Here is a 20,217-nt window from a genome sequence, read left to right as displayed (position 1 = left end):
CCTTGGGGACACTTGGACTAGTACATCTGATTGTTCTCTTTACCATCTTTAGGATGGCTTAGTATTTTGAGGATCAGCTATTGCCAGGTGCTCCTGGTTAAGTCGAGACTTGGAACTTGAATACATTCGAAGCCAGAGCAACCTTAGACAGTTTTCTTCTTCTCTGATCAGTTTCCGTACACATAATAGCTTGATTTGCCTGCCCACCTATTATTCCTCAACCTGTCCATTCCACTTTTGAAAGTCATTGCCCCAGCATCGTGGTACAAAGGTTACCCCTCCCTCCCCCAGCGTGCACATGAAAGCGCGTGCGCACACACACACACACAAACACACACACACACACACACACACACACATACACACATACACACATACACACACACAGAGAGAGAGAGAGAGAGAGAGAGAGAGAGAGAGAGAGAGAGCGCGAGCGAGCTCTGTCTCCATTTGCAGACAGGTAGAAAAGAATTAATAGAGTAACTTTGGGTTGACTAGCGCTGTTCCAAATAGTGCCTCTTTGCTAGAGGTAGAGAATGGCTGGGCTGATGTCAGACAGCATGGTGCTGAGCAAGGGACCCCTGGTCACATTCAGCTTTCTGTTTTAATCTGTGTTGTGATTAATGGATTTTCCTGCAAATGAATCTATGAAGAGAAATCTTAATTTCCTACCAGTCTTTTAAAAAGAACCCTACACACACACACACACACACACACACACACACACACACACACACACACACACACACACACCGCTAAACCTCCACAAAAGAGATTCTGAGCTCATTCTTGGATTTGTTTCTTTTCCTCAGTGAGAGAGAGGCCATGGGATTTGTCTGCTCTGTTCCTTTGAAGAGCTGCTTGCTGTGTTCTGCTCTCTGAAAATCTGCTCTCCACTCTTAACAGGCAGCTGGAACTCAGTTGAGTCTCTCAGCACAAACTACAAAGCAACGGCAGTGGCTGTGCAAAACAGATGCTGTTTGCATTAAAATAAAAGACAAACATAATATTTGCATTAATACAAAATTATTTGCGTAGACTGTCTTATCCTTACCCAGGAGCTGGTTACTCTAACTAACCATCTTTGCTGATTATTTCTCACAGAGTTGCTTTTCCTAAGTGTGGCTGATTTCAAAGAAGGGTTCTCGGACATGCAAATGTGTGTCCAGCGGTGTGCTGAGAATAGCTCATGCCCAGCACTGACTGCTGTCTCCAGGCTCTTGCTAGCGTTTGTTCCCAGGCAGGGTTAATGAGCATTGCCTTCTTAGATAGCACTAGACACTAGACGGTTGCTGCAGAGTTTTGCAGTCACTTGTCTGTTCTCAGCAGCCACAGTGGGAAGTTGGGTGTCTCTGCCCTCGGTGTTCAAGGACAGCTACACTTTACGTGATTCATTCAAGAATAAAGAAATTGGCACCAAGCAAAATGATGGGCTCTTAGAAGTGAAACACAGACTGCTTCAGCCTTATAATGCTGTTTGCATAAACTAATTTGGGTTTTCTAATATAGTGGAGAGGGAAATTTTGTACTAGGGGATTTGTATTTATATAAGAAGCTAGCATGGTGTTTCAAACAGTGATTTTCACACACACACACACACACACACACACACACACACACACACACACAAAATACTACACCACACACGAGGGAAACAAGTCCTCAGAAACATGCTTGTGGTAAAAGTGGTCTTGGTGATTGTGTGAACTTTGTTATTTCCTGCCCAGCTGTGTTTACTACATGTTCACTAGTGTTTTATCTTAGAATTGATCATTGTACTCTACCACGGAAACATCTTCTTCATTGGGAATATTAGTTCTTCATTAGTTGTTATTCTGGCCCATAGTTTCTGTACATTAAATATTTTTAGTTTTAATTATTTTACACATATAAATGGCCTGACTGTGTATATATTTATGGCTCATGTGCCTGCTCCTGTGGAGGCCAGAAGATGGCATCAGATACCCTGGAACTATAGGTCCAGGTAGGGTTGAACCACGGTGTGAAGACTGGGAACTGAACCTGAGTCCGCTGTACTAGCAACAAGTGTTCCTGAGCCATCTCTCCAGCTCCAGGAGCCGTTTTTGATTAGTCTGCCCCCCACCCCCATTTCCTGACAGAAAGGTTAGCTGGGCACAGCAGTGCCGTTAGCTGCACCTTTCGGCATCTCGGGTTCTTTCTCCTCCGTCTGCTGCTCTCAGAAAGTAGTTTTCAGCCCAGTTGTCCTTTCCATCTCCTGCCTCCAAAATCCCTAATTTCTAATGCTGTCCTCAGATAGATTCTTGATCTTAACCAAAGGACCAAGCGTGAACCCACGTTTTCTTTCTTCATGGGTAGTTTGTCTTACTGCTCAGTGTCCTGTGTTGATGTTTAGATATTTTACTGAAAACTGTCTAGATGCAGTTTGTACTTGTTTTACACTACTTAGTGATGTAAAACTCTAGTACTGTTTCTGAATTCTAGAGTATTGCCATTATTAAGTACCACACTGTGTTTCTCTCTGGTTTGGTTCAGTAGCTCACACTAGGTCTGTACTGGCTGTTCTGATTCATTTGCTCATTACTTATTACTTTTTCTTGTTTGCTTATTTTTATGCTACACTCCAGTGGTCTACGTCTGTAGTCTTACTCTCTCATTCTCTCTCTCTCTCTCTCTCTCTCTATATATATATATATATATATATATGTATATATATATATATATATATATAATCTTGAAATTCTAGAAAATGACTTCAGTCTTCTGTTTAAAATTTCGCATTAAAACTGCTTTACAAGAACACCTTTTTTCTAGGCTTTTTTCATTATAATTATTATTTAATTCATATTAAAACATTTTTATTAGATTTATATACTTTATTTCACGTGAATATTTTGCCAGAATTTATGTTGAATAGTATCTATGGAGGTCAGAAGAGGGCATGAGATCACCTGGAACTGGACTTACAGAAACTGAACCCGGGACCTCTGTTAAGAGCAAAAAGCATCTCATTAACCCCTTTAACTTTTATTATTAAATATATAAGTATATATTTTTTATTGAAAATAGATCCTTTTCTCATATAATATATCTTGATTATGGTTTTCCCTTCAGTGCCTTCCAGTTCCTCCCTCTCTCCCTCCTTCCCTCCCTCCCTCCTTACCTCCCTCCCTTCTTCTCTTCCTCCCTCCTCTCCAGATCTACTCCCTTACTGTATTTCATTTAAAAAGAACAGATTCATAAGGGATAATAATAAAAGATTTTAAAAAGCAAAATATAAGACAAAACAAAAGCTATCACATGAAAGTTGGATGAGACAAATCTACAGAAGGAAAGGAGCCCAAGAGAAGACACAAGATTCAGAGACCCACTCTTTTGTACTCAGAAATCCCAAAAAACCACTAAACTGGAAGACATAGTGTGTATGTGCAGAGGACCTGGTACAGGCCCTGTGAGTGCTGCTTCAGGCTCTGTGAATTCAGGTGAGCACTGTCATGTTGATTTAGAGCACCTTTGTCTTTGTAGTTGGCTTGGTCACCCAAGCAGTGTTGGGTACAGGTTCCATCTCGTAGCAGGGCCTTAAGTCAAATCGTTTATTGGATGGCTACTCCCTCAAATCTTATGCCATGGTTGCTCCAGCATACCTTGCAGTTAGGACACCATTGATGAATACAATTTTTTTTTTTTTTTTTGGTTCTTTTTTTCGGAGCTGGGGACTGAACCCAGGGCCTTGCGCTCCCTAGGTAAGCGCTCTACCACTGAGCTAAATCCCCAACCCCGATGAATACAATTTTTAAAAAAGTGTAAGTATTAACTTACTTAATCGCTTTTTTGAAATATACTTAGTTAAAATTCATGGTTTATAGCCTGCTCAGTTTCCTTATGATATTTGTAAATGTATTACAGTTATTTTCTGTTTTGCTATCTTCACTGAATTTTAGGTAGTGGGCTGTTCTTACCAGCATTTATAACTTTAAATTTTCATTGGAAGATCTTATCTAAAGTAGCCATTGCTCTTTGTTTTCATGGGACTCTCAGGTTTCCCACCTTCTAAACAAGTTTATTTTAGCTCTTAGACCTAGGGTTTGAGAAGTACATGATTAATGATCTTAGAGGCCCTACAGCGTGAACCCTGGCTTGGGGATCCCAACCTTATACAGAGACTTTGTTTTTCCCATCTCAGTTTCCCCTTCTGCTTCCCTGGCTGGTGGAAAGAGTTCTCTAGTGCTGCCAGTGACTCCTCTGTCCTTGCCTGGGACCTCTTCCTGGGCTCCCAAAGGACACTTGCATGGCCCACTAGGTAGACATGTGGCCCTGGCCTACTAGGTAAGTGTTCTTATCTTTGAACTACACTGCAGCCCTTGAGTCACAGTTTGGAAGCCAGGGGTCCTCTACACGCCCAGACCTTAGACTGCCCTTTGTAGTTGTCATGTGGAACCTACAGGCTGAAATCCTGTCAGTGAGAGTAGTATAGCTCACAGCCAACAGCAAATTGCTTCTCCTGGTGATGGCTCTATCTTTAGAAGATTAAAATAGAACACAACACAATGAAATTGTATTTTTAGAAGCAGAATGTGTTAAACCTTAGTTAGGCCCAGTGTGAAGGAGTTGTAAGAGTCCATCCATACTATCCATAATGAAAATGTGTTGATTGCTACAGCTTACAGATTTGGACAAACTGTATTGGGGTGAATCATGTGCTATGGGATTCTTGATTTTAACAGCCTGGTACAATAGTGGAACATTTGTTAAGAGTCCAGAAGGCAAATAGAAGTGTGTGGAGATGGAGGCAAGGCAAGGCAAGAAGGCACTGTGTGGTCATGGCCTTAAATAGTGTCTGGTAGGATGGAAACGTCACACACATTTCTTGACATGTTGGCAGTCTTGGTGACATTTGCATGCTATGATGTGTATGTCTTTTTTTTTTTTTTTTTTTGTCTTAGTTAGGGTTTTACTGCTGTGAACAGATTCCATGACCAAGGCAATTCTTAAAAGGACAACATTGAATTAGGGCTGCCTTACAGGTTCAGGTTCAGTCCATTATCATTAAGGCAGGAGCATGGCAGTATCCAGGCAGGCACAGTGCAGGAGGAGCTGAGAGTTCTACATCTTCATCTGAAGACCTAGAAGAGGACTGTCTCCCACATAGTTAGGAGGAGGATCTAATTGCCCACCCCCACAGTGATACACTTCTCCAACAAGGCCACACCTCCTAACAGTGCTACTCCCTGGACATATTTAAACTACCACATTATTAAGTATAATTATGTTTTGAAAAAAATTAAAGATATAATCATATCAATGTGCTCTGCATTTACCCAAAAATTAAGGAAAGCTTTGTGACATTTAAAAAGTTGACTATATATTAGAACCCAAGAAAAACCCTTCCTTTTCTCTGTATCTGCCCCTCCCCCACCAGGAAGGCTCTACAGAGATACCTGAGGACTAGAGAGGCTAGCAGTGCTGAGTCAGTCCAGTCCTATTGGCTACCCAAGTTGATGAAATCCATATGAAACCTGAGCTTCCCAGTAGGGTCCAAATGGGCCTAGGGCAAGAGTCCTGTTTCCAGGACCTCTATTTGATTTGAACATGTCTACTAGAATAATGTGCTAGATTGGGTTTCCAGTCCTTACTCTGGCTCTTTTGCTGTAGTGTAAAGATAGTCCTAGCCTACTAGAAGTAATTTTTCCTGTCATAGCAGACAAGGTAGACAGACCTTGCTGGCTTCCAAGAAGAGAGCTCCTTGCTAGTAGCTTCCTCCTAAGGAGGAGAGCTGAGTGTTGGTAGCAGCACACAGAGTTTATACAGTAATCCTAGACAGATGGACTGTAATGGAGCAGTCTTATGGGTCAGCATGCCTGATTACTATACCAAAGTAAGATGTTGAGACTTAGCCAGTGATGACCCCCAAGCACAGAGCAGTAAATAGGGACATGAGGACTGCAGTCCCCTGATCCAGCAGGGGAAACAGTGCCCTTGGACCCTGAAATCTGAGTCACGTTTGCACAGTCTGCCTCTCACTGTTGCTCCCTCTGTTTTCAGCAGGGTGGCCTGAGATCTTGGGTAGCATCCTTTCATGGAGACCTGAGTGCTGGGGACAAATGGGGCAGATTCCACTTGGATGGTTTCTCCAAGGCCCCAGTCTTCGACGGTAGGCTCTGCCTTGGTCTCTCCTGATAGTGATGGTCAGAGCTATGAACTTTAACCAGGCATTTCATTCAGCTGGGGGATACATCTGACACCTCTTGGGAGCAGACAACAGCTGGTTTTTCTATTCTATAGCCTGACTTGCTGATGGCCATTATGGAGACAGTGGTGCCAGAGATAGTGCAGGCCAAGGTCTCTCACCTTCTAGACAGGAGTAACACGCCGAGACAATGGTGATGTGTTTTTGGTCATGTCTCAGTCAGAGAACACAGGTTCCAGCGAGGCAAAGGAGAAAACCAAAATAAAGCAACCAGCTCCAGTATGGATTTTGCTGCACATTCATTCCTGCACAGCCCTGGGTGGGACAGGTAGCATCAGTATGCACTGCCTGCTCCCTTGGAGCTCAGATTAAAATAACAACAATAACAACAACAAACACTGTTTCAGAAGGCTGGAGCTTAGCCCAGCGTGGGAAGCATTTCACCTATTTAGGGCAGCTGGAGCTTCCACTGTTGAAGGAAGTGGGCAAGAGGACCTAGAACTGACCCATGGTCAGCAGGGCAGATGAAACCAAAGCACACTGGGCCCTTAGGGATTGGGAGATTTGAACCCTTGACCAAATTCTAAGCACTATGTTTTTTTGTTTTGTTTTGTTTTGTTTTGTTTTGTTTTTCAGAAAATCATAATGACCCAAGAAAGACTCAAAGTGCTGAATGGGTTTCCAACTCAACACAGACTTTTCCCTTAGACTTGTTGCCCTCACCAGGCCTCTGAGTCCTATGCCTCTGGCATGACCTGGCCAAGCTGCATACAGGGTACTAGGTAGTCCTAATAGACTGCCTGTCAGAGTAGGCCCCTGGAGAGTACCCTTCCAGCTCCTTGATGACAGTGGTGGTGCCAGCCTTGGGGCTCTGGAAGAACTCCCCAACTTCTTTCCCATGCTCACTTGACTAGTTAGTCCTGTAGTCCTAGTTTATCTCCTTCAAGGCATCCAAAATGAGCCTTTAAATCTTCCTGAGCCCCATGATCCTCATCATGGCTCTGGGACCCACAGCCATGCTCCTGTCCCACTGTGCTCTGTGCTCTTCCAGACATACAGTGCTATGTTCCATCCTCGGCCTGTGGTTTCCTACTCCTGGAGAGTGCTTTCTTTCTACGTGCCCAAGGTGTGCTTATGCCCAAGGTGTGCTTTACATGACTGCTTAGAGGCCATCAGCTCACACATGTCTCTCATGAGCTTTTGTCTAAAGCCGTAATGGTTTCGTCTCCAGCACAAATACCACACAGTCCATTTATTAGAGCTTTTGGCTGTTGGGAGTTTGGGGTGCCAGGACTCGTATTTGCCAAACCTTCAAACCCTGCCAGCTGCTCAGCCAGCCAGGGGAACACACTATGTGAGTGCATTCCTGGCCAAGTGATGCCATGCACCCTGTGCTCGATGCCCTGCGCGCAGACCAGTGAGCTAGGTGCTGCATGGGAAGTTGGTCTGCTACCTGGTCAGCACAAACGGGAGACAAGGTAACTGTCCTTTCCCCTTCTCTTCCACCTGGAGGACTAAGCTCAGGTGAGGAAGCACTTAGACAGCACCTAACTGGTGAGAGCAGGAGCCTGACTTGGGACACCCCTGATTCAAGACGTAGGCTCAGTACTAGGGAGATTCTGTAAGATCCAGCCTAGAAAAAGAAAATATCTTTTTAATGAATTGGAGCAAATATTAATTCTACAAAATTCTAGGAGGGAAAGTCTTTGAACCCACATTGCCCTTCTGGTAGAGGGGAGAATGCTCTTGGACCCCACATTGGTCAGTCCACCTCTTCAGCACTTGCTGCCCTGCCCTCCGTGCTAGCCTTCTCTCTCCTGGCATCCAAGACAAACCAGTCTTTCTCAAAGGCACATAATATATATCAGCAAGAATGCCAAGAGCACTGCAGGGCAGGCAGAGCTCTCGGAGGGTGGGTAAAAGGCTCAGCACTGTTCAGCCGCAGGGTGAGCCCTCTGACTCTCTCTGATGGCTGGTTAGAGTTTATTGTTGTGGATTAGTGACTCATTCCTTTGAGCTTCTCGTTAACATGTGCCTGTTTTCGGCTCCCTGACACGTAACCACAGACACCTTTAGCTGATCTGTGATGTTCAACAGTGGGGACGGTGTTTGGAGGCAGGTTCATCCATAAAGTAGGTTCGCTTGCTCACTTGCCCTTCTCAGGGAGTCGGTTGCTTTGGCATTTGTGGGGTGGAGCACCTTAGGGAGGAGCTAGCCTAGGCGCTGGCTGAATTCAGATCATGGTCTTCCCTATATATTAGTCAACCTATCTTCTCATATCAGCCAGTCTTGGTCAGATCAACAGACAAGGAAGTCCAGCTGGAGGGTGGTTCTGCAAGACTGATGGAGCTGCAGGTCTGACCCCAAGCCTCACAGGCTACAAGGCCCCGGGCCGTGGCCTTTCCCCGCTCCTCAAGCCCTCTGAAGTGCGATTTCAGAAAACAGGAGTTGGCTACCACAGCTTCTGCTCCCACAGGTGGACAGCAAGTTAGTCCATCCCCGGAGGGCATCACAGCTGGGGCTGCATCTTTGCTTGAGTTACTCTCCCTGTGCCATGCCCTTGCCTGACTGAAGGTGCCTGTATAGAGAGCTGCCACAGGTAGTTCTAGAGCCTGTGGTACAGCTGCACTAACCTCTGTAGGCATCACCCATTACTTGTTACACAGACTCTGGGAAACACGCGTATCTTGTTTCCAATGTTGTTTTCTCCTGCTCCATTTGAGAAAAACTGTCCTAAAACCATGCACCCAGGTAGATGACATGTTCTTGAGCACAGAGATTAGTGCCGTTTGCAGAGCTGCCTAGGTTAGGGTCCTCTAATCTGTGAGCCCATTTATAAAGGTCGGATGGATCATATTGCTCTCAAGAGCAGACCCATCCCTGAGAGCCACTGTATAGCACTTTCCACAAGACACCTGCCCCTGGCCAGGAGACACTAGGACATAGCTATGGTGGCCATCCAGACAAAGGTGTTTCTTCTGCCTACTCCTTTGTATCCTTTCTGTCACACACCTGCTGGTTCACTCAGTGCCTTTGAGCCTCTGGCACATCTGGCTATGTGCTGTATATTCAGCTAAGCTAGGCCTGTTCTCCCCTTGGACAATGCCTGCCTGTGGGTGTGCAGTGTTCTGCACATGTTTCTTCTTGGACATGCTGTGTGTTTCCTGTTTCTAGAGCTTCTTGGCTGTGTGTATACTGCCATTTTCTACATTTATATCTTCCTAGAGATTTCCTGAGTGGTAACCAGTTTTGGTTTCTGTGTGGCTCAGGTCTGACTACCCTTCCCTTTGCATGCAGGTTTAGGTTTCTGTGTGATGTGAGTATCCGGGCAGAGGCCATGTTTTTGTGCTAGTCTCAGTTGATCTGACTGACCATGCTCTAAAGAGAACATGGTCCTAGACAGTGAGCCTTCCTGGTGATACGACAGAAGCCAAATGTGCTACCTGTACTAAGACAGAACTTTAAATAGCCATGAATAGTTAGCTGGGTTAAGGGGCAGTCTGCCTACTACCACTTCACATCAGCCAGTCTTAGCAGAGAAGTCCAGCGGGAGGACAGTTCTGTGAGAATGGCCCAGGCAAGCAGGTGGTCCTGGCTTCTGTGTTGTATTCTTTTCACCTCCTGGAAGTTCAGCACCTGCTTATAGACTGACAAGAGACAGAGCATACACTCATTGGTCAGCAAGGAGTTGAGAACACACCAAAGAACATGGGAACATTTGAGAGAAGACAAGGTAGTCAGATTGTATTGGTTCAAAGAAGGGAGGACCTATCTTTATTCTTGGTTGCTCAAGAAAAAAATTCAAACACATGTAAAAGGAAAGGGAGGTTTATATGGTAATCCCCGCTTCCCTGTCTTGAAGGCCGCCATGTCTTCTTCATGCACCCTGTCTTACTTTCTGTCTGAGTATTGCAGGCAAATCCCAGATCACCATCACACTTCCATGTGTACATAACAGTTTTAGAGCCTTCAGTGTGGAAGCAATCCAGACTCCTAGGCACTGCCCTTCAGATACTGAAGGTTGATGGTCCACTAGGACTGTGCAGCCTGATCCTCTCTGTCCAGTGAGTGAGCCCAACTCCCTGTCAGCGCCAAGATCTTAGCAGGCAGGCGGCAGCCACTGTAGTTAAGGTGCTCCATAGATGAGAGCTGCCCACAGAGCAGGAGTGTTTGTCCTCCAGCTGAATTTCCAACAGACAACAGAATTTCCATTGTCACTGGTGTTCCATGTAATAGCTGTTTTAAAAACAGAAAAGCCCTCCTTAGTCACTTTTTCAAAACATGATGGAAAAAAAAGATTATCCCTGACTGCTTCCCTTCTTATCCCTTCCTCTCCCTTCCTATCCCTTCTCTCCCGACCATGGTTTGGAGCTAGCTGTGATTCTTAGGGGAAAATCAGCAGGAACACCTCATAGGTTATCCTTGACATTTTAAATGTCTGCCTGATTACCCCAAAGGAAAAATAGCGCTTAGAGAAAGAGAGTCTTTCTTCCATTTTCATTTTCTCTAATAAATACACATAAACTATGTTGGGCATGCCTGAGGAATTCACGACACTTACTCATTAAAGTTTAATTCCTATTAATGGGCAGATGCGAGCTTTATTATAGAACTTTGGTATTTCTCAATAACCTGTGTGGCAAGAAAAAGCAGAACTTAATGGATTGGGGCACTCAAGGCTATTAGTGAAATTCACACAGGGAGGAGCTGGGTTTATTGAAAGCTGAGCCTAGTGTTAGCTGGGTGTGCAGTACCTCCTTGCCTGGAAGGGGCTGTGGAGTAAAGGGACGTGGGGGCTGGGAGCACTCAGCCTAGTAGGCTATAGGTCTGTGTGTGGGTTGGGGAGGGGATCTGGTAGTTAATCTGTCTCTGAGCCATTCATGGCAGACTTGTATCAGTTAGCTGAATGGCATATTTTGGTGCCAGAAGGATCCAATCAGTGGCCACAAGGACCAAGGGACAAATGGCCTTATGATGGGCCAAAGGGAAGGTGTAGTGGCCACTGAATCTAAATAGATGCAGTAAAGCCACACTGAATGCACACAGGGAGTCTAGTTGTCTGTGATTGCACACTGAGCTGCTGGGTGAGGAGGCAGTGAGCAGTGGCAGGGCCTCCGAGCCCACAGGCTCAGTTCTCATGGGCAGACTGAGGAGAAGGGTGTGCCTTCACTGCTGCTTGGGCACAGCCGTCGCGTTCCTTCTTGTTCACTTCAGCAAACCATCCTTCATGACTGTTATTTTTTGTCCTAGGCTGTAAGAGCTAACCTAATTTTTTCAAATTAATTTCTTTCTATTACATTTTAAAAATATTTACTTTGCATGAATGCATATGTGTGTGTGTGTGTGTGTGTGTGTGTGTGTGTGTGTGTGTGTGTGTGTTCGTACATGTTCCACAACATGTGTGCAGGTCAGGCCACACTTGGTGGGACTCCTTCTACCTTGTGGGTCCCACAGATTGAACTCAGATCAGGTGTCTTTCCCTACTGAACCATCATGCTGGTCCTAGCCTGCTTTAAAAAAAACTGTTCTGTCGCCCAGTTTAAAAAAACACACGCAACACAAATATCCTTAACTCGGGAATCCCTCACTTTCGCATTAAGTCAGGTTTTAGTTCAACATCAGCAGTTCTGTATCCTGCAACCTCTCACCCCAGGGTGTGCTGCATTTCCTCTCAGAGCCATATGGTTCCAGATGTAAAGTGATACTGGGTCCCTCCTGCTGTCCCTTGTGCAGTAAGCCAGGCTGTGGCTGGGTAGCAGTGTCCTTGCAAACCATTTGTAAAGATCCAGGAGGCAGGAACACATAGCAGGAGCAAGGGTAGATCTGAGAGGAGTGGGATCATTTCCTGTGTGTGTAAGCAAGAGCTAAGCTCTCTAGGATTGGGGCAGGGCAACAAGGAGGAAAGAGGGACTTTGTTCACCCCAATCTCTGAGAGGGATCTGTGGTTACCCTGCTTTAGAGATGAGACATATAACATAGCTCCTGGAGGCCGAGATTGTGTACACATGGCAGAACCCAGCCTGGAACTACATACATAGGTACTTTTCCAGGTCCTTCATCACTACCTGAGCCCCTGAAGCCATGTAGGCAACATGTGACCTGGCCCTGCACTTGTACCTGTGTGCCTGATTTCTTAGACCCAGTACCCACCACCCTTTGCCCATGAGGTGCTCTTTGTCAGCTCACATCTTCTGAGATGCAGGCAGGGGAAGAAAAGTGCATGTAACTTTTCATGTATGACCTATACATAGTGACATTTCCTAGAAGTAACAGAATGGATAAGGGTCAAAGATGTATTTTAACAACAGTGAAATATACCTCAGTCACATGAGTGGCCAGCACTCACACAGAAAGCTGGCACTTTATGTCTGTCTATTAGCATGATTTTCTGTTGTTGTAACAGAATACTCCAAACTCGGCTAATTTACATAAAAGGCAATGGGACAGCTCAGAAACATGCTGCTGGCATCTGGCCATTCTCTGGTAAAGGCATGGTACTCCATATAACATGGTAGAAGTTAGATGTGTACGTATGACAGAAGAGCTAGACTGTCCTTATAGCAACCATGTGTGCTCCGATTAATCCAGCCCTGTGAGATAAAAGCCAGTTTTCCTAGAGCAGTGCCTTCCACCACACAGCACTGTTACCTTGGAAGTCAGGTTTCAACCTATATTGGGTGGACATACCATGTTTGTGCTATAGAAGTGCCTTCATATGATGTGATAGGAATAGCCAGTCATTCATTGTCTAGCTCTTACTGTCTCCTCTGAAGTCTACTCATGAGGATGAGGGCAGGGCATGGCCTGACAAGTCCTGACAGGGCCATTAGAACCAAGGAAAGCCTATGAGGAACCTGAGAAGATAGAATCTGTGTTTCGTTAGCAACTGCCCACACAAACTGTCTTAAAGTGGTGCTAAAAGGTGGCCGGGGCAGTTTACAGAGAATCTAGCCACAAAGATTGTGGTTAAAATGTTCAGTGGCCAAGAAGGCTGTGAATTATCGTGGCTAACCCTTTCCTACCAGGTTCCCCATTAGCCATGTATTTGAAAACGTATCCAGAGGACGAGAACATACCATTCACTATTCTAGCCACCCCAGCTTTACCCTCCCAGCCCCCTACTAAGTGCTTTGGTGTATTAAGTTACTCCCTCGCTTTTAGTGGCAGTGGGCAGAAGGGTGACCCTGAGCCTGAGAAGTCTGCAAGGTTTGACTCCAGAGTGGGGAGTGTTTCAGGTCTCATGGACGTCTTACTGTCTCCAGTCTTTGGCTGTTTTTTCTCTTTCTCAAAACTTGTCCAACTTGACCTGGTCTTTTCCCTGTGGGAACATTGGCTACAGTTGAGAAAAGGAATTTCACCAAAGTTCAGATTGAAGGATGAGTCTCTCTGCCTTTCGACTGATACAGAAAAGTTAAATACATTAAGCAACCATACCTAATTAGAGTTCTGTCTTGGCAAACCAGAAACACCAGGCAGCTTACTTACTAGCATGTAAAAGTTACCAGTCAGAAACCTACAACAGGTGCCAAGCTTTTTGCCAAAACAACATTGCCTGGAAGGCGAGAGACAAGGCAGGAGTTTTTGATCACTACCCTTTGCTGATAGCCCCAGCCTAGTGCTGGAAGGGAAAGCAGCACATGGCGGGGAAGGGGGCGCTGGCCTGCCACTTTCCATGTGCAGAGCTTGAGAGCAGCAGAACAGAGAAGCAGAAGGGTAGGACTTAGTGAGAGCCAAGGACGCCTATTGCTGGTGTGCATCAGCAAACTAGATATTTACAGTACGTAAACAACTTAAACATCTTTATGTTTTAATAATATTTTAAGTGTTATAATGAAAATATCAGACACCTATGAAGAAGACCAAGAAGCTCGAGTTTTGACACTGAATTCTTTAAAGCAACTCTGGGAGACCTAACAGAGTCACAGTGCAGCTGGGCTCTGTGTGTGGGGGTGGGGTGAGGGGGATGGGGGATGTTCAGATACAGATTCCTGTTAATGTGATAGGGCAGGGGTCATTATTGCCCTGGCTGATTGTAGAGAGGAATGCTGGGCCCTGATTGGCTGGCTATGTGCTGAACTACAGTGGGTAGGAAGGTGTGGTACTGGGCACAGTACCAGCAAGCTGGCTGAGCTGTGAGATGTCAGCAGCAACATAGCATTCTGCTGACTGCTGCTCAGACCTCTTGGCTGTTCCCATGAGAAAACAAAACAAAACCAAGAAACAAAGCATTGTGCTGTGGGCAGCTCATGGGATGCAGTATTGGCTTACTGTGGGCAGCTGAAGAAGGAGCCCAAAGGAGAGCCAGTCCATCCCTGAGCTGAGCTCTGCTGGTGACTCAGGGAGGTTCCGCCCCATGGAGGTGATGTGTGTTCGCAGATGATCCTCTTCTCAGAGTCACTTCTTACCTGGGACACATGGCATCCACAGTAGTGCTTAATCAGTGATAGGGTCCAGGCATCTGGAGGTTGGTCCTCAGAGAAGGGAAGACGCAGGGCTAGGGATTTGGATACCCTTTTTAGAGTGCAACAGTCTCCCCAATAAAAGAAGAACAAGATCCGGCCTTTGGTGGAAATCCTGGAACTGGGCCCTCGAAGCCCTTGCGACTTCCTAGCAGTAGGATGTCCTTGTTCTTCTTCATTCAAATCCAGTACATGCTGGAGTCTGACTTAGAGTCTAGTCACTGGAGAGTCTGAGATTCTAGGGTTGTGGCTGCCAGCCCACTCACTGTTCTAGTGGGTAAAGGAAGAGGCAGGAGGGCTAGAGACCGACTCATAACATCTCCTCACTGCTGATGTTGAGCGATCCCTGTTCCAGTGTCATTTCTGTATTGCTGTGATAAACTGGACTAAGAACAAGTCTTGGGAGAAAGGGTTTATTTGGCTCTTATACTTCCATCCCTGAGGGAAAGTCAACAGCTACTCGAAACCCATCCACAGTCCAGATCAGAGAGAAACGAATGTATCTTTGCTCACAGCTGGCCTTCTTCCCTTTTAAACAGGTTAGGGCCCAGCCATGAATCCTGATGCGTACATTTCATCACTTCACAGTAGAAACGGTCCCTCATGGACATCCCAACAGGCCAGCTGGATCTAGATAATTCCTCATTAAGATTCTCTGTCCATGTGATTGTAGATGGTCAAGATGACAGTTAAGACCAATCTCACCATCAGCCCAACTCTATAGGGATGGGACTTCTATACCTGGGGACTTTAGGCATCATGGACCTCTTCATTATGGGTGTTCATTTTTATCCTCAATTAAAAAAGAAAAAGTCAGGGCAAAGGCACTTGCCCCCTGATCCATGAGGTTGTGTTTCAAGATGCTCAGCGAAAGCTAGAACCACAGAGGGTGCTGTTTTCCCATGCACATGTATCAGTAATAAAGTTTAACTGACACATCTGGTCCATCAAGAGAATGACAGCAAATAATAGATACAGTAGAGAAACACAACAAAGCGCTCATGCAGTTTCTCTGCGTGTGATCTCTCAAAATTTGTGCTGTGTGCTGCTCACTCTCTTGTGATGATGACGAGATGCACGGAGAGGCCTTTTTAGCTTCTCCTTGGTGTGCCGGAATTGCTCACATGACTGTCTTGTGCTTTGTGGCCGGCCCCTATTAAGTAAAACAAGAGCTACTTGGATGCAGGCGTGGCAGTACCGTGGCAGTTGTTCTGGTAACAGAAACGGCTGCTGAGTAACGAGTAGGTGGCACATCCCGGGGATATGCTGGACAAAACTTGGCTCACATCTTGGGCAGGATTGGGCAGGAGAACGCAAGTTTTCATTTGGTATTCAGAATGTGATTTAAGATGTGAGGGTGTGTTGTTGCTGTTGTATTCAGAATGACATGTAATTTAGGATGTAAGGGATTGTTGTTGTTTGTTTTCTAGAACAAGCTATTTAATAGTTTAGACCTGAAGTTTCCCCATTCTCTACAGTAGTGTCAGTGTGAACAGTAGGCAGATGGTGTCAGAGCTGAATGAGAAGACACCCCCCAGCTGCTGGAAGAGTCGGTGCTATCAGGGCACACATGCCGTTCTAGGAAAGGCCAGGATGGCAGGCTTAAGGTATGACTTCTATGTGGAGTCCATCTTAGCTCATCCTTGTATTGTTGCTTGAGGTGAGACAGCTAATGTGTATGCTCCGTAAACATGCCCTGAAGGCTAAGTGACATACACCAGTAAAAAGCCAAGAGATCCTGCATATGGGCCAAGACTTAGTCACACCACATGATGACAATGTAGACACTGTGTCTAACTTACACGTGCTTCATCCACTTGGAAATGTGGTAGGTCTCTTTGGGGAGTGCAGTAGGTAATATTGTGTGTCATCCAGAGTCATTAGACCCTCAGAGCTCAGGGCAGATACCAACCAGTTCAAGCCCATACTCCAGAAATGGTCTCCATCCCTGCTGGCTTACTGTGCCAGGGTTGGAGTACTCTAAACTGGTCAGCTAGTAAACCTGGGCTTCTCCCAGATGGACGGGTAAAGTGACATCGAGGAGGCTGGTGGAGGTCTTCTGTTGGTGCACACGTGGCAGGAACGGGAAGAACCCTGAGGTGCCTCAGAGCAAGGCAGGGTGTAATTTTCCCTGTGTGTGTGTGTGTGTGTGTGTGTGTGTGTGTGTGTGTGTGTGTGTGTTCCTGTGTATGTATGTGTGTGTACACATACGTACACACGCGTGCACACAGCCTACCTTTTGGAGCATTTTACTGCTTTCTATAGTGAACACATTTCTTTGCAGGAAGGAAAGGCTTAGGAACTCTTTTCTGCCCCTTGAGGTTCCTTTTTGGGTAGTCATAAAGTTTGAGGAGACTGTTGTTGGCTTTACAACCTGTTGTCGTGTATCTCAGGTGGCAGTGCTCCTGAGAAAGCCTTCAGGAGTCTGAGTGGTAGGGTGACTGTTTGAGACTATAAGGTATGGCAGTGACCTCTCAGTTTTCCTTATGAACCTTGAATCATGGACCACAGTATCGCAGATAGGCTCAGTGTGCTTCTTCTGGCCATTATGAAATGTTAAGGCTATGCTAGAACTAGGAGCAGGGTTGTTATTGGAGGGGAGGAAACGGTTTGACACCCTTGTTTGGTTCTGAACGAGACTGAGGAGCAGTCCCATTCTGCCTGCTACTTGATTCAATAGCTTCCTACGTGCTGCTGGTTCTCTTCTTTGGAAGGGCATGTTTGGGATCTCCTGGGTTGAGGCTTCTGTCTTCAGAGGTAAAATTCCTCAGAGAACACACAGATTGCCTCCCCTGTTTGGCCTGCCCTGATCTGTTACCTCTTTGTGTTCTGCTTTGGAATTCTATCCATGGGAGCTACATGACTGCCCTGTGAAGTTACCGTGCTCTTCTTTAAATGACTCATGGGTGACTGCTGATGAGGGTCTGCAGTGGAATGCCTGTCACTGCAGAACATTTAATACTGCTTGTCACATGCTGATTTTAAAGGAAAGGTCTGGTTCTGTGAGGTTTTGTGGGTCTTCTTTCCTTCGTGTTTTGAGGAATACAGGTACCAGGAGCTCTTTTTATCTATCCAGTGCCAGGCATTGGTTGTCGGTGGGTTCTATTCTCATTCTTGCCTCAAGTCAGACCAGCTGATTGCTTCCTGAATATGATCTAAAAATGGATTTCAAAGAAATGATTGTGTAATCTGTAAGTCCACTGGCAAGGCATTCCCCAGAGCTTCTTGGAGTACTCCGCACCCTGCTTCCTTCTGATGCCGGCCGGGCTGCATTGTTTGTGTCAAAGTCCAGACCCTTCATTGTTATCTTGGAAGAGGGGTAATTCTTTATCTTAATGCTTGTGGTCTCTGCAGAGAAGCCCACTTCTGATAAGCCCAGTGTAGGCCAAATATAAGAGAGCCATGCTAGCTCCACCAGATGCCCTCAGGCAGGAATCCCAGTTCACCATATCTCAACTGGAGGCTGTTTTGATTATTCTACAAAGAGCTTTTTATTTTTTCTGGCAAGTAAAAACAATCTGTTCTGTAATTGAAACTGTCCTCCAAAAGGAGGGGACCATCGCCTGCAGAAAATTTACTGTTCAACTCACCATTTCTGAAGCCAGTGTCTCCTCTGTTCCTCAGATGGACTTTCTGGCCGAGACCAGCCTGTGGAGCTGCTGAATCCTGCCCGCGTGAACCACATGCCCAGCACGGGTAAGTCAACGCACACTCGTGCTGTGCAGGCCTGCTTTACTGGGGGAGTATGACAGGAGCTGCAGTCTCTCGTCCCGCAGGCATCGCTCCCAACAGTGCAGGTCGCTTTAGAAGTAGAAGTCAGTGTGACAGGAGCCGAACTTGATGCTCACTCAAATGGCATTGCAGGTGTCTCTGGTGCCTGGGCTTTACCTCTCCTTCCCACCTGCCACACCATTGGCTTTACCATAGAACTCGGAGCAGAGGTAGGAACAGGGGACTAAATATTTCATGAACACGTCCAGCTTTTAAAGTCTGACTGTTTTGAGAAGTTTTGACTTTCACTTTCCCTCAGGTATAGCTTGCTGAAATCATTTTGTCTGACACTGCCATAGTCTGGGCATTCCGAGATCGTTCTCTACTTCTTGCCTAGAGTGGAATGAGATAGCGTTTTTACATGCCTTGATGGACTGAAAAGGTGATAGATAAACATAGTTTGTAAGAAAAGACTCTGCCTTCATCTTTCTGCAATGAAAAGTGCACCCTGCTCTTTGGGAGTCCAGTGTGAGGATGGGTCGTGGCTTACAGTGCTGTTGCCTGGCTTGACCTGCTTCCAGTCTGCTGCTGTTGCTATATGAATCTGGTTGCTGAGTACCTGGTTTTGTTTTCTTGTTTTTCAGGCACAGATGAGAATGCTTCCCAGCAGAGTTCTCACTAAGCTCAAACATATTGTCAGTTTTTCAGTAGTTCCACCATAAATGTCATCTCTTAATGTCACACTGACTAGTACTGAAGATGGCATGGGATGTCTCTGTGACGTGATGGCTCGAGAACCAGTGTTTGCTGTGCCCATTACCTTGGTTTCTTTCTGCTCCAGGATGGTGTATCAACAAAGGCTACCATACCGCTCTTACCTCTGTAGCCAAACTTCCTTTCCTAGCATGTTTAACACATCTTTACAGTATTGAAGGCCGGAGTACTTGCAGCCTGGCTTTAAGCTCACATAGAAGCACTGTGAGTGGGTACGGACATGTGTCTGAGAAGCTGTAGCATAGAGGGCATGCTTTCACGTTTACCAAGTATCAAATGTCTCACAAAAATAATAAGATTGAGCTACAAAACCTTGAAAGTTGATGTGAAATATCTTTAATGTTGCATTTTTATACTATAGAACAGAAACATTTTAACTGTTTCTTGCATTATTAGTTGTGCTGTATTCCTGACCATTGTACTAACCTTACCTATTTTCTAGCATACTGTGCGTCTCCTCTAAGGAGACATCCTTTCACTTGAGTAGGAAAAGTGCCCAGGCAGTCCTCCTCACTGCCAGTCTCATCTCAATTCTAGACCATTCCTTGCCCTGCATTCATGAACCCATGAAAATTCTGGTAATGATAATCAAGCCCTGCTGTTTTGTAGCAAGAATTACTAGGACTGGAAGCCGCCCTGACAGTTTTTTGTTTTTGTTTGTTGTTTTTTGTTTTTTTTTTTTTTTGTTTTGTTTTTTGCCACCACTTGCTGTCTTGGTGGAGTGCTCAAATTGGAGTTTTTCTTGGGAGGGTGAGACATTCTTTGGAAGATTTCCCCAAAGGCAGCCCGTCCAGGCCTCCCATGCCCCAACTTAGTGTAGTCCTGCTCTGCTCTTTGCTTTGTACTTCCTGGCAGCCTCTCGGGGCCTGGTGTGTTCAGGTCCCATTTTTTTCCCTCTTTCATGTTGCCTTGGTCTCAGTATGAACGCAAGCAGAATAGGACCTGTCTTGAGCCCGCCAGGACACCATCTCCTGTCCCTGTTGCATCATGGCTTCTTCCTCTGGTTGGCCTGCTCCTTGCCTCTGGGTTCCTCCAGCCCAGCCCAGAAGGCTTTGTGAAGGTATCCCTAGCAGGCACTGTTGCAAATGAGGCAAGCAGCTGATACAG

The 20,217-nt window shown here is 45.7% G+C and overlaps 1 protein-coding gene across 44 annotated transcripts in view; it reads left to right on the top strand.

Moving 5' to 3' along the window:
- The window catches only part of Hdac4 (histone deacetylase 4), a 246,647-nt gene that overhangs the window by 103,196 nt on the left and 123,234 nt on the right, over window positions 1–20,217 (top strand). For all 44 annotated transcript variants that reach the window (XM_087566912.1, XM_087566919.1, XM_087566928.1 and 41 more), the window contains 1 exon segment: window positions 18,250–18,321. In XM_087566912.1, the coding sequence (XP_087423038.1) occupies window positions 18,250–18,321 (72 nt within the window).

Source organism: Rattus norvegicus, chromosome 9 (assembly GCF_021556685.1).
Source record: "Rattus norvegicus strain SHRSP/BbbUtx chromosome 9, alternate assembly SHRSP_T2T, whole genome shotgun sequence".
In the NCBI taxonomy this organism is placed as follows: Eukaryota; Metazoa; Chordata; class Mammalia; order Rodentia; family Muridae; genus Rattus; species Rattus norvegicus.
The sequence above is the reverse complement of the archived record's forward strand: the minus strand, read 5'-3'. Positions and strand labels throughout refer to the sequence as shown.